The sequence below is a fragment of the Notechis scutatus genome, chromosome 2 (assembly GCF_049901735.1).
Source record: "Notechis scutatus isolate UNSWTSFEM ecotype Mainland chromosome 2, rNotScu1.2, whole genome shotgun sequence".
Classification (NCBI taxonomy): Eukaryota; Metazoa; Chordata; class Lepidosauria; order Squamata; family Elapidae; genus Notechis; species Notechis scutatus.
This window is the reverse complement of record NC_142010.1, coordinates 265,733,731-265,748,485: the sequence shown is the minus strand read 5'-3', so window position 1 is coordinate 265,748,485 and position 14,755 is coordinate 265,733,731. Positions and strand designations below refer to the sequence as shown.

The 14,755-nt window shown below is 46.9% G+C and overlaps 1 protein-coding gene across 1 annotated transcript in view; it reads left to right on the top strand.

Annotated features, from left to right (window-relative positions):
• The window catches only part of KIF24 (kinesin family member 24), a 31,715-nt gene that overhangs the window by 10,373 nt on the left and 6,587 nt on the right, over positions 1-14,755 (top strand). Inside the window, exons 2-10 of the mRNA XM_087953944.1 lie at positions 33-651; positions 3,307-3,496; positions 4,225-4,322; positions 6,421-6,636; positions 7,229-7,316; positions 9,080-9,201; positions 10,895-11,000; positions 12,910-12,981; positions 13,347-13,456. Of these exons, the coding sequence (XP_087810070.1) occupies positions 56-651; positions 3,307-3,496; positions 4,225-4,322; positions 6,421-6,636; positions 7,229-7,316; positions 9,080-9,201; positions 10,895-11,000; positions 12,910-12,981; positions 13,347-13,456 (1,598 nt within the window). The 5' untranslated portion in view covers positions 33-55. The remainder of the gene's footprint in view (positions 1-32; positions 652-3,306; positions 3,497-4,224; positions 4,323-6,420; positions 6,637-7,228; positions 7,317-9,079; positions 9,202-10,894; positions 11,001-12,909; positions 12,982-13,346; positions 13,457-14,755) is intronic.

Genomic DNA, 14,755 nt, shown 5'->3' with positions numbered 1-14,755 from the left:
CTTAAGTTTCCCTGAAACTCTTTTCTTAACAGTTTAGGCGACTGTGAGTAAGAAGATGGCCTCCTGTCTGTACGAATGCCTCTGTGAGGCGGAGCTCCAAAAATATTACCCGCATTTTACTGCCCTCGGCTTCCAGAAGATCGACGAACTTGCCAAGGTCTCCATGAAGGATTACAGCAAACTTGGGGTTCATAACATGAAGGACCGGAAGCGCCTCTTCCAGCTCATTCGAATCATCAAGATGCTGCAGGCCGAAGAGGAAGCGGTCAGGAAAAAACAGGAAGATTTCCAGAAAAGTGCCCGCTGCCGCCTGCGACCCCAGCTCACCCGATCTGGCCCACGGAGACAACTCCATTTTGATTCCGAGGGAAAAGATGAACAAAAAGAGTTGGAATCTGGGCCATGCGCTTTATCTCCCGATTCTTCCAATGAGGGTAAAGAGGAAGCCGCTGTGGTGTTTGGCCGTGATTCGGTCCACAAAAGACCCAGGAAGGACTGCTTAAAAGCACCTGCAAGCTGGACAGAGGACCAGCTGGTGGTTCCAACTCCAGGTTCATCTAATGATGTTCTAGGAGATGCTGACATTTCCTTTGTGCAGAGAGTAGCTCATATCTCAGGCTACAATTACGGAGTGCCTCATTCTTACACCAGGTAATGATAGTTCCTTTGCCATTTCTGTTCATGGAGAAAGGGCTAATGTTGTGATGACCCAAAGGGGCGTGGCACAAAAGCAACAAAGTCACAAAAGTAGGTAAAGTCCCTTTAATTCCTCCAACTTGGCCCTCAATGTCCAGTTATCCTTGGCTGGAGAAAAAAAACTCTCCCAAGAACAGTTTTTAAAGGGAAGAAATTCCATCCGAACCCAAAGTACACATAGATTATAAATAAAAACCAACACAAACCACGTTGCAGCAATTAACGAGAAGGCAGGATAAGGAATTGCAGAACTCAAAAGATAACAAAACACACACAGTTGGGAGGACGCCGGAACCCAGATAAGACTTGACAAAGATAATGCACGCTTTGCTTCCAGCAAGGTGCTGTGCGCAAACGCCCTTTTTAAATCCTGTTTTCCCAGCTGCAGCTAATGAAGGGAATCAGGGCCCTTTCCTCCCCCGTAACCCAGAGGTGGTCTTCTGCAGGTTCTGACTAGTTCTGGAGATCCGGTAGTGGCAATTTTGAGTAGTTTGGAATACCATCTCTAACTGGCCCCATCCCCATCTATTCTCTGCCTCCCTTCTTTCGTTGCCCTCGTAGAAGAATGGAGCTGGAATGCAGGTTAATGGGGTGGGGAGACAACGGGGATTTTGCAGTATCCTTCCCCTGCCACGCCCACAAAGCCACACCTACGAAGCCACACCACGCCCACCAAGCCACGCCCACAGAACCTGCAGTAAAAAAAATTTGAATCCCACCACTGCTGTAACCCACGTTGCTCCCTTCTCCGTTCCTCCCTGCGTGCCCTAGGATGAAGAGGGGGTGGGCCTGGGTGCCCAGCCGGCCTGTGCCCTTCCCAGTTTCCTCCCCCACGACCTCCGGAGCCACCCTCCCACGCCCTGTCAGCTGTTCCACCTCCCCCTCGGAATCAGATTCCAACAGGGGAATGACAAATATTTTGTCCTATACTAGAACATAGAGCAGGGGTGGGCAAACAGGCTCGGGGCCACATTGACTTTAAAATTTGACAGGCGACCTGGTGTCGAAATGCCTGTCCTCAAATGAATGCAATCATTCAACACATCAAACCTTAATTCTGTACCAATCTTGGCGGGCGAAAAGACCAGGGGCGGATGTGCCACGGGCGTGGTTGCCCTGCACATATAACAAGAGTTGGAAGGGACCTTGGGTCCTCTGTCCCCCCTCTTCAAGCAGGACCCTGCATTATTTCAGTTTTTTTTTTTTTTCAAGAGGCAACTGGACTTTCTGGGTTTTCTTCTCTGAAGACGTTTCGCTTCTCACCCCAGAAGCTTCTCCAGCTCTAACTGGATGATGGGGAAGGGAAGGATTTATACTCCTCGATTTATAGTTATACCTATTTATACTCAAAGGTCCTTGAAAGGGAAAGGCCCTTGAGTATAAGTCTCAGTAGGTATCAGTATAAGTCAAGGCGTATAAATCCATCCAGTCAGAACTGAAGAAGCTTCTTGGATGCAAAACGTCTTCGGAGAATATCAAGAAAGTCCAGTTGCCTCTTGGGGGAAAAAAAGGCTCCTTTGTGGCAATCTATGACCTGGAACACCGAGAATCTCCATAAACATCTACCCCTTCAGACAAACAGCCACCCAATCTCTTCTTATAAATCCTCCAGTGATGGAGCACCCACAACCATCCCCTGATCAATTGTTCTCCCTGGCAGGAAATTTCTCCTTAATTCTAGGTTGGATCGCTCTTTAATCACTTTCCTCTCGTCCTTTCTTGTCCTGCCCTGAGGTGCTTTGGAGAACGCATCAAGAAACAGCCCCTCAAGTACCCTGTTTCTCCAACAATACCAGTAGGAGGTCCCAGCATGTTTTATAGGCATGAAATGAAATGAAGCCCCTCCCCCCAAATTAAGGCCTATATTAAAACATGCGAAATGGGGGGAATGGTGGGGGGCTTGCTGTTAGGAAGTACTTTTGTTGCACACCCGGATATGGTGCTGCCTGCATTGACCCCGATACGAAGTGCCCCACCAATGCCGAGGTCAACATCCAAGCCGTCGCCGCCCGCCCTAAGATGCAAGGGGGGGGGAATTAAGTCACCCCTGAAAAGACGGCCTAGCCATTTTTTCGGGGCTCAAAAAAAAAAAAAACAAGACCCGGCCTTATTATATGAGAAACACGGTAGTGGAAGGCTGCTACCGGTATTAACTCTCCCCTGAATCCTCTTCCTACAACTCTTCATTGTACGGTTTCGGCTCCAGTCCCTTTATAAGCTTTGTGGCTCTTTCTCTTCCTCCTTTCTAGAGTCTCGGCACCTTTTCTGTATCGTGGTGGCCAGAACTGACCCACTCTTCCACGTATGGCCTCCTTAGTGCAGCTCAGAGCGATATGCTCTTATCTCTTGATGCTCTCCCTCTGTTGATGCAGCCTAGGACTGCGTTGGCCCTTTTGGGCTCGTAACTCAATGGCCATCTGCTAAGGAACCCTGATCCCTTTCACAGTCACTACAGAGAATCCATGGGAAATGGCATTTACCACCCTAAAATAAAAGGGGGATACCGAAGACTCTAAACCCAAGGTTTAAAATGCAAAAAAAATGGGTGCATTATATCCTTTGGCACGTAAGACATGATTGACGGCCCCTTTGGAATCCTGTCTTTTGTAGAACGACCGCTGGTGAGAAAGAGACCCCGTGGACCGAAACGGACAAGATCCGCGTGTGTGTGCGAAAACGGCCCCTTGGTCTGCGAGAAGAGAGGCGTGGAGAAGTGAACATCCTCACGGTGGAAGACAAGGAGACGCTTCTGCTCCACGAGAAGAAAGAGGCAGTTGACCTCACACAGTACATCTTGCAGGTGTGGGGGTGTGGGGGTAGGAGAGTAAATGAGTATGTGAAAGAAGAGAGGAGGAATGGGGGAGAGAGAGAGTGGAGAGGGAGAGGGGCAGTGGGAGAGAGAAAGAGAGAGGGGGAGAGGGAGGGGAAGAGGAAGAGAGAGGGAGGAGAGAGAGGGGGGAAGAATATGTATCTTTTCTTTTAGGTATACTGAGAGTATTTGCATCAAGACAAATTCCTTGTGTGTCCAATCACACTTGGCCAATAAAGTAAATATTCTATTCTAGAGGGGCAGGGAGAGAGGAAGGGGAGGGGAAAAGAAAGGGGAGGGGGAGGGGAAGAGAGGAAGGGAGGGGGAGATGGGGGCGGGGAGAGATAAAGTTTTCTTTACAATTCTTAGCATAGCTCAACTTTTGTTCAATTCAACGGACTACACTACTGCCTTTTTAAGACCATCTAAATTTCCCCCATATTTCTATACAGCTACACCCACTACTTTCTTCCCTAGACACCTCTACTTGAAATAGAATGAGACAGGTTATTTTTCCCCCCCACCTGTCTCTCTATGTGCTGTTGCTGATGGTGCCGCTTCTCGGCGGGTTTAATGTGGCTTTTCCCTATCAGAACCACCCCAACTCCTCATAACTTGGCATGAGACCAGGTCCCTTGATTATGTCCGCTGCCGTTATGCCCAGCTAAAGGAATCAAACTCTTTTTTCTTGCTCTAAATGTCCTTTCTGTTATTTGCAGCATGTGTTTTACTTCGACGAAGTCTTTGGGGAGTCCTGTTCCAATCAAGATGTGTACCTGAAGACGGCCCATCCTCTGATTCAACATGTGTTTAATGGGTAGAATAATTTATATATTTGTTGAATATTTCCTCATTCCCGTCGTTCAACGGTCTCGGCCTTCAGTCTTCAGAATCAGAATCAGCATAGAGCTGGAAGGGACCTTGGAGGTCTTCTAGTCCATCCCCCTGCTCAAGCAGGAGAACCTATACTATTTCAGACAGGTGGCTGTCCAGTCTTTCCCCCAGTGTTGGAGCATCCACAACTTCTGGAGGCAAGCTGTTCCGCTGGTTAATTGTCCTCACTGTTAAAAACAGGGGGTCCCCAAACTTGGCAACTTTAAGGCATAGCTGGCTGAGGAATTCTGAGAGTTGAAGCCCACAAGTCTGAAAGTTGCCAAGTTTGGCGACCCCTGGTTAAGACGTTTCTCCTCCATTCCAGGTTGCTTCTCTCCTTGGTTAGTGTCCATCCATGGTTTCCTGTCCTCCTTTCTGGTGCTTTGGGAAATGAATGGACTCCCTCTTCTTTGCGACATTTTTGAATTTGAAGGCATTTTTTCTTACGCCTTCCAAACCCTTCAGTTCATCAGTCTTCAGTTTTCGAGTGATTTTGAGAACTGAAGTCTTCATGTATGCAAGAGGATCAGTTTTGGGAAGACTGATCTAGCACTGCAGACAATCAAAGGAGGTGATGTGGATGGAGCTTTCAAGACTCCATGGGCCTCCTTCAGTACGACAGTTGTCTAGTCTCCTCTTTGCTGCCCCACACAGTGTGATATAATAAGCTTGTGCCCTATTTGGGGTACTGCAACTCTTTAAAGGAGCCGCCTCTTTGGCTAAGAGGGCACAGCTGTCGGCAGGTGTTTCCACTGGGCCCACTTGTCACACCCGCCTGCAGCTGTGCCCTCCCAGCAAAAGAGGCGGCTCCTTTAAAAGAGTTGTAGCTGGATATTACATTGGTGGCCCTGCAAAAACTCCTAAACTAGAAGCCTCACCACACCGAGAGCAAAGAAGCCACATTCTGGTTTTAGCCTAACCCAGCCTTTGAGAAGCATGGCTAGCTTGCCTTTTATCCTCGGACCCGAGAGAGAAGGATTATTTCTCATTTCGAGTGAATTTAATGTATGAAGCTGAGGAAGCCATCGGCACCAATACTGTGAATTTAACCTTCAGATGAGATTGTGGGAGGCAAACCAACTACTGCCCTCAACTTGTGGCTCAGGAGTTGAGCCATGCCTGCTTTTGTCATGTAGTTTTGCTCTTGCCGTAAAGGCTAGAGCCTCTGGAGACCATTTGCATCTCAACCTTCAAAAGAAAGGGTGAGTTCAGCGTCTCAGCCTGACACCTGTCCGTTCCCTTTCCGAAGCTGATCTCTCTTTATTTCCACTTCGCTTGAACACTATTTTGACTTTTCATTTGCAGACTGCAGGAGTTGAGATATTTGTGTGGGGGGGTGACAGGGCTCCGACAAATCCACCCCCGTTCAAATCACAAGTCTCTAGCCGCATCTCTCAGAGTTAAAAAAAAATGATTTATTAGGAGTTAACATGTCGGCGTATCCTGGTTGCAGCCGACGCTAAGACACACCATTCATTTCCCCCTTGACCCTGGTCTTCCCCCACCCCCCGGATGTACATTCTCCAATGGGACACATCCATTGCCAAGAGTCATCAATCAGGCTCTCCAGGAATAATGTGTGCCAACAGCTTCGGCTGCTTAGCAATTATCTGAAGCATTTGAGGAATGCACTACTTTCTCCCCTCCCTTTCTGCTGGCAACTAAAAAGACCAAAGAAGTATTTTTTAGTTGACATGGGCTTTGGCGGGGTGGAGGGGTTTGCCCTTTTTCAGCTCTCGCCTCAACAATCCAGAGTCCATGAGTTTGATCCTAGGTAGAGGCAGGTATTTTCTCTCTCTGGTCACACTGAGAATAATATCTACTGAAGAAAACTCCACATTGGTGACAGGAAGGGCATCCAGCCAGTAAACACTCAGCTCTGTTCAGTGGCCCAGACTCCACCCCGCAAGGGATTATGGGGTTGTTAAAAGAAGATAGCGCTATTCAAATAAATATAGAGCATACCTAGACAGCATGGAACATACCAAAGTCTGTTAACAAAAGCTTTATTATGCTTATTTTTAACCTTTCCTTGGTTGCAGAGGCAATGCCACCTGCTTTGCATACGGACAAACAGGGGCAGGGAAAACATACACCATGTTTGGTACTCATAAAACCCCCGGCCTCTACGCCTTGGCTGCTAAGGAGATCTTCAAGCAACTGGAAACAACTCAGGCTAGGAAAGATCTCCATGTCTGGATCAGCTTTTATGAGATCTACTGTGGGCAGCTTTACGATCTGCTAAATGGAAGAAAGAGGTATTTTGATCATGTGGTTACGGAGAAGCTGTAAAAGTCATAAGAATGAAAAATGGTCATAAGCCATTTTTTTTTAGTACAGTTGAAACTTCAATGGTCACTAAATGAATGTAAGTTAAGGACTAGCTGTATCTTTTTATACTGGTATTGCTGCTGTCTGATTATTCCTTTACGGCACATCAGAATAATTTCCAAATAGCTGAAATATTTTAATCTGCCTAGACCATATTTTATGGGAAATCATTGTAACCCGTAGTCCCAAAGGTGCTTTTTCAGGAGGCAACTGGATTTTCTGGTTTTTCTTTGAAGACGTTTCACTTCTCATCCAAGAAGCTTCACCCGTTCTGAAAGAAGGGACATTCTTCATTCAGAACTGAAGAAGCTTCTTGGATCAGAAGCGAAACGTCTTCAAAAAAACAACAACAGAAAGTCCAGTTGCCTCTTGAAAAAGCACTTTTGGGACAACCAGGACCTGGATGGCTGACGCTCTCCATATATATTGTAACCAATACTTTTTCAAAGTTTATTTTTAAAGCCATTTATCGCACTTCTTTCCAAGTTTCTTTACTAATCTCTGAGGGTTTCTCTGCAGGCTGTTTGCAAGGGAAGATAGTAAACATGTTGTACAAATAGTTGGGCTGCGCGAAGTCCACGTGAACACAGTCAACTTGCTCCTGGAGGTAATTTTCGACCCTGTAGAATTCAATTTATCCTCTTGTGTTTATAGTAATGGAAAACTTTTGTCTTCAGCCTCTTGCTGTTCTCACACCTCCTACCTTATCGGGTAAATTTTGGGAAAGAAGGTCACCAATGAGGACAAGAAGGGAAAATTTGGAGAATTTTGGAAGCTCTGGAGGCACACTGGGGTGTGGGGAGGAAGGGGTCTGAAAGTTTGAAGAGGAAGCTGTGACTTGGAAGACCCATGTCTCAATCTTCCTCATGCTTGACTGTGACATTATCCCATAATAGTGATCAGTGTAGGGTCTTTGGTAGCCTCTGAGTTTGATTGGTTTTTTTGCAGTCATTTCACTACCATACTGGATAGAATAAAATAGAATAGAATTCTTTTATTGGCCAAGTGTGATTGGACACACAAGGAATTTGTCTTGGTGCAAATACTCTCAGTGTGCATAAAAGAAAAGAGACATTCGTCAAGAGTCAAGAATCATCAGGTACAACACTTAATGATAGTCATAGGGTACAATAAGCCATCAAATCATACTAGGAAACATTCAATATAGATCGTAAGGATACAAGCGAGTCACAAGTGGGAGGGATACCGTATTTCCCTGAAAATAAGACTCAACCAGAAAATAAGCCCTAGCGTGATTTTTCAGGATGCTCGTAATAATAAGCCCTACCCCCCAAAATAAGCCCCAGTTAAGATTGTTAAGCCAGACGCATTTATTTAGTACCATATTTCCCCAAATGTTGGCCTAAACCAGAAAATAAGCCCTAATGTGTCTTTTAAATCAAAAATTAATATAAGACCCAGCCTTATTTTCAGGGAAACACAGGTATCATCAACCGTGCTAGAAGAGAGTGGAATTTGCTCTCTACTTATATACAGGTGACTTGCCCTGTCGGTACTGGTAGGAAGGTTCTTGGTGGTTCCTTGATTAGGCTGTTTTTTATTGCTTGATTGTTGGTCTAGTATTAAGATGAGAGGGAGGAGTGGGAGGGGGGGAGGGAGACGAAGAGGAAGAGCAAGAAAGAGAAACCAACCAATAGAATGAGCCTCTGCGGCGCAGTGGTTAGAGTGCAGGACATCCAAACTACTTCTGCAGCCAGCTGCCTATAATTTGGCAGTTCGAATCCCACCAGGCTCAAGGTTGACTCAGCCTTCCATCCTTCTGAGGTGGGTAAAATGAGGACCCAGATTGTTGGGGGCAAGAGGCTGACTCTGAAAACTGCTTAGAGAGGGCTGCAAAGCACTATAAAGCGGTATATGGCTAAGTGCTAGTGCTAGAAGAGAACATTTGTAGCTCAGGGTTGACATGAGGGGTCCTTGGTGCTCTCTCTCAAACAACTTTGGTTGTTTTCTTGCAGACGTTACACTACCAAATTAGGTAACTTCATCCATGCTAAAAGGGAAGAGTTTGCCCTCTGTTTGGCTTTCCCACACTGACAGGGCAAGCCACTTCTGTATAAACCAAGAGCAAATCCCATTCTTGCACTTTTATCTATTTTTATGACGGCTATGATCATGATTTATCCCTTATAGCTTTTGTGCACACTGAAAGCTGCTGCACCAAAGACAAATTCCTTGCGTGTCCAATCGCACTTGGCCAATAAAGCATTCTATTCCATTTTACCTAAGTGGGTCATGAAACGTCTGCAAGGAAACAGCCAAGTTCAGAAAACATGAAGAACCCCGCAATGTTGTTACTGTGCAATTTCCCCACCCTCCTATTTGCCTGCTTTCGACCCCTTCCGCCCCCAGGTTATTCTGAAAGGAGGGAAAGAGCGCAGCACAGGAGCGACTGGCGTCAACTCTGATTCTTCCCGGTCCCATGCCATCATCCAGATTCAGATGAAAGACCCCACACACCGAGTCTTTGGGAGGTGAGCACAGAAGAAGGGGAAATAGCAGGCTTTCCTTGAACCTGCTGCTGTCTTAAAAGGTGTAAGGTGGCTGGGCATCCTTGCCAGTTCCTTCAGAATACCTCAGCATCAGCTCAGCTCAGCTCAGCTTAGGATAAAATAGAAATAGGAATAGAATAGGATAGGACAGGATAGGACAGAACAGAACAGAACAGAACTCTTTATTGGCCAAGTGTGGTTGGACACACAAGGAATTTGTCTTTGGTGCAAATACTCTCAGTGTACCTAAAAGAAAAGATACATTCATCAAGAGTCAAGAATCATCAGGTCCAACACTTAATGATAGTCATAGGGTACAATAAGCAATCAAATCATACTAGGAAACAGTCAATATAAATCGTAAGGATACAAGCGACAAAGTTACAGTCCTACAGTCACAAGTGGGAGGGGATGGGCGATAAGGAGCGATGAGAAGATTAATAGTAGTGCAGACTTTGTAAATAGTTGGACAGTGTTGAGGGAATTATTTCTTTAGCAGAGTGATGGCATTCAGGGAAAAACTCTCCTTGTGTCTAGTTGTTCTGGTGTGCAGGGCTCCATAGCGTTTTGAGGGAAGGAGTTGAAACAGTTTATGACCAGGATGTGAGGAGTCCGTAAATATTTTCACAGCCCTCTTTTTGACTCGTGCAGGATACGGGTCCTCCATGGAAGGCAGGTTGGTAGTAATCATTTTTTCTGCAGTCCTAATTACTCTGAAGTCCGTGTCTGTCCTGTTGGGTTGCAAGACCAAACCAGTTACAGAGGTGCAGATGATAGACTCAATAATTCCTCTGCAGAACTGTATCAGAAGCTCCTTGGGCAGTTTGAGCTTTCTGAGTTGGCGCAGAAAGAACATTCTTTGTCGTTTACTGGGCAGGAGCTTTTTAAATGAATCACACCATTTGTTTCTACATCATTTATTTTTATTTATTTAGAAAATTGATATTGCTGCCTATTTGCATGTGGCGACTCAAAGCGGCATACATGAATCCAAAAACATCATATATAAAAAATAAAACTAATAGAAGAAAATAATCAAATAATTAATTAATGAAACAATATAATAGCCCTCCATCCCAGTGACAACACATCATGCAAAAAGCCATTTCATGGGCTCCATCCTGCTCTGGGTTCCCCAGGCCCACTGGCAGAACCAGGTCTTCAGCGCCTTCTGTAATTGGGGGCCAGTCTAATTTCTGGCGGGAATCATGTTCCAGAGAGGGAGCCACCACGGAGAAGGCCCTTTTTCTGGGTCCCACCAGGTGTATCTTCCCTCAGGGATGGGACCCACAACATTCCTTGCCTCCCCGCTGTGGTGGGTCGGTTAAATGGGACCGGCAAGAGACGGTCCCTCAGATAACCTGGTAGATAATCATGATAGATCATTAGAAGACGGCCCAAACATTTGGGTGGGAGGCAATTTCCCCCATTTCATTTCTGATTTTCTTTCCTGAGCTGGAAGTATTCACGGGGCCTTTTACTGTCTTGATGGGTTATTGTTCTCTTCCTTGAACTATTGAATCCAAGAGTGGTGTGATTTTTTTTTGAAGTTGATCTGAGATGTACTTCAATATCCTTCAGCAAATCACTGCTTAGGAATAAAAGTCTACCTGGCCGCAGAAAGTACAACTTCATTGGGCAGATGAACATGAAATCACTGAACCTTGCCTTTCAGAATCTCGTTTATTGACCTGGCTGGCAGCGAGAGGGCGGCTGATGCCAAAGACTCGGACCGGCAGACAAAAATGGAAGGAGCAGAAATCAATCAGAGTCTTCTAGCAGTAAGTAAACCCAGGTTCCTCTGAAGGCTGCACTTCATGTGGCTCAAGCATTTGCTTGGTCAGGGTTGGGCGGGAGGATTTGGCCATGATCCTTGATGCCCTCCGGTCAAAGTCACCCCCCCGGTGGATGCGCCTCAGGGTCCTCCAGCTTCATACACCCTAGTGACCATCTGGCTTGGACCGATTCCTCCTCCAGCTACACCTCCTCCAGCCGGTCTTCTTCATCTTGAACCCAGTGTGGCCAAGGAGGGGCTGCTTTCAGGGTTCCGGACTCTTCCTGGTCGCTCCTGTGGGTTGATATTGAGTCTCAGCCCCCATGGTAGACCGGGTTGGCTGATAAAGCAGATCTTGGCTAATTGTTCTGACCCAAACCTTGTTCCAAGGAAACAAACACGAAACAGAGGTAATAGAAAAACCTTTTAATGATTCTTTATGAATTCCGTTCCTTCCCGGTTAAAAGGCTGTTTCAAACTAATTGTCTCTGATAAGAACGAGCCTTGTCAAGGTGGTGCAAGGCTGCCAAGAACACCAGATAAAGTTGCCAAGAAATAGTTCAAACACAAAGAGTCTCCAAACACAAACTAAGAGAGTCCGAACATCCACAAGGCTTGAGTGCAAAAACTTCTTTGCTTCCTGCAAAGAACTCTGGTTTCTCAGCTGGCTTTTATCTTCTCAGGGAGGGGCCATCACCTTGCAGTCTTACTCCCGAGTCGCCCGTGCTGCTGCAGCTGCTCTTTCCTTCGAACAGCCCCGCACACACGTGCACTGGGCACAGGCTCCTCGGGGGCCTCTTCATCGCTGCTGCCAGCCTCCAGCATCTCCAAAGGCAGCACTCCACTCCCTGATGGTCCTGGCCCCATCCCTACATCCCACGCAGGCCCCTCATCCGAGTCCTCACTCTCCGAGACCTCAGCCATCCGCACCTGCTGCCGGCGAACCACAACACTAATGTCAGGACTGCCTCTATTCAAAACCTAAGAAAGAAAACCGCCAACTCCATTTGTTTAGAGAAGAAGTGCTTTTACTATGTTTGAATTGATAGCAGCAAAAGGGTCCTTGGTGCTCTCTGAACTTGATAGTTTTCTTGCAGATGTTTCATTACCCAACTAGGCAACATCATCAGTGCTAGAAAGAAGAAGGACGAGTTCTCTGTTTATATACAAGTAGCGTGTAATCAAGAAACCACCAAGAATGCTCCCACCATCACTGACAGAACTAGCTATAACCAAAGGCAGAGTCCACCCAGGGCCCCACAGTCCTTCCCATCCTCCTCCTCCCCCTCCTCTTCACAAACCCCCATTCCCTTCTACACTGATTATGTTACCTAGTTGGGTCATGAAATGTCTGCCAGGAAACCACTAACCACAGAGAGCACCAAGGATTCCACAGTCCTCCTCCCCCTCCTCTTCACAAACCCCACTCCCTTCTAGCACTGAGGATGTCACCTAGTTGGGTCAGAAAACATCTTCAAGAAAATACCAAGCTCAGAGAGCACTAAGGACCCAAGAGTCATCGACCTCCTCCTCCTCCTCCTCCTCCTCCTCCTCCTCCTCCTCCTCCTCCTCTCCACAAACCCCACTCCCTTCTAGCACTGATGATGTCACCTACTTGTATCATGAAACGTCTGCCAGAAAAACCACCCAGCTCAGAGAGCACCAAGGAGCCCACAATTGAACCCTGAGTGACAGAGTTTCTCTTCCCTCTAACCCCTTGGACGTAGGAAGGAAATACCTTGACGGAGCTCTTGCAGAACGTTGGAGGAGGAGACACGCGTTGCAATGCCCCCTTCTTTCTATCTCTGGGAAATTCAACTGTGAGGTTCAACCTGATTTTGTGAGAAAGGGGCTCCCGCTCACAGCCGATGGGTAGGGTCTTGTGTGATAACGTTTTTTCTCTTCTGTCTCTCTAGCTGAAAGAATGCATCCGTGCGCTCGATCAGGAACACGCTCACACTCCCTTCAGACAAAGCAAACTGACCCAGGTACTACTAGAGTCTGACTCGGCTTCCCCCCAATTCTACATTCTTCTCTCTCTCTCCCACGTGACTAACTTCACAACTTCAGTGATTCATTTAATGGTAGCAAGAAAAGTCATAAAATCAGACCCCCTAGTAACAAATGTCTCACTTTGCAACAGAAATGTTGGGCTCTATTGTGGTCATACCTCTAGGACAAGGGTCTTCCAACTTGGGCAAGTTTAAGACATGTGGACTTCAATTCCCAGAATTCCTGAGCTAACATGACTGGAGGAGGAGGAATTCTGGGAGTTGAAGTCCACAAGTCTTAAGGCTGTCAAGTTGGAAGACCCCTGAACTAGGTCTACCTGTCTCTTCTCTCCCCGCTCAAGGTCCTGAAGGACTCTTTTGTTGGCAATTCCAAGACGTGCATGATTGCCAACGTGTCACCCAGCCACGTGGCCACAGAGCACACCTTGAATACCTTGCGCTATGCCGACAGGTAAGTGGCAGAACCGGCTTAAAACCAGAGAAAAGTCTAGGTCAGTCGTGGTGGGACTGTGTTGCAGGAGTCACAGGTGGCACCTTTTGCATCTTTGGTGACACAGCAGGCCTTCGGACTCTCTCTGGAAGCTGACAGTTTTCGGAGACTCCAGAGACCTCTTGTGTGACTTCTACAGGGTCTGGATAGGGAAGGAAGGAAGGAAGGAAGGAAGGAAGGAAGGAAGGAAGGAAGGAAGGAAGGAAGGAAGGAAGGAAGGAAGGAGAGTGGAGAGAGGGAGGGAGGGAGAACAGGAGAGGAGGAAAAGGGAAGAAGGAAAGAATGGAGAGGAATAAGAGGAGGGAGGGAAGAAAGGAGGGGGGATAGGAGAGAAAGAGGAAGGGAAGGAAGGAAGGAAGGGGAGTGGAGAGAGAGGGAGAACAGGAGAGGAGGAGAAAGGGAAGAAGGAAAGAATGGAGAGGAATGAAAGGAGGGGGATAGGAGAGAAAGAGGAAGGGAAGGATTGGAGAGCAGAAAGGGAGAAAAGAAAAAAGGGGAGGGAAGCGAAGCGAAGGGAGGGAAGGAGCCCCTTTTATCCATAATACATCAGAATAAAAGTAGGCGTTTTCTGGATTTTTGATGCGCTATGCCCCAAACGTTCACCATCACTGGTCTAAATGATCAAATCCCTCAGGCTGGACTGCAAATGGGCTGTTCTCTGCCATTGCCCAATGGGATATCTGACTTAGAATGCTACTGGCTCTGATCTCCAGGTCTTATGGGTGGCCACAAAGGGAAGGAAGCTGTGATTCCAGGATGTTTGTAGAGTCTGTTTCCTCATTTGATCCGCTTCAAAGGGCTTAAAACACATCTCAAAGACTTGGAAAACCTAGAGCTACTCCATAAATCTCTTACCAATTTTTCTTTCCTTGCCTACAATCTTACGTACTTGTTGGCATCCTGCTGACAGCTGTTCATTCTGGTTGAAGGGCTGTGATTGCATTCAATGGGAACTGGGTTTTATTCTTTATCAGCATCTCACCTTGTGTCAGTGCGGCTGTTCTGACCCAGCTCCCCAAAGACAACAAACCCTCTGAAGTGAACTCAAAAGATTCCTTTATTCGGAGCACCAGCAGCCCCGGGAAAACGTTTCTCTCTCAACGCAGGCTAACAAGTCCGTCCAGCAGGGAGATGAATAGCTGTCTGCCACCCCTATTCATCTCCGCCCCCTGCCTTTTATTCCCAGAGGTAGGGTGGGGCTTCGTAGCAGCAGTGGCTCTTCCATCCCAAGGACCAGCCCATAGATTTCCACTGCTCTCC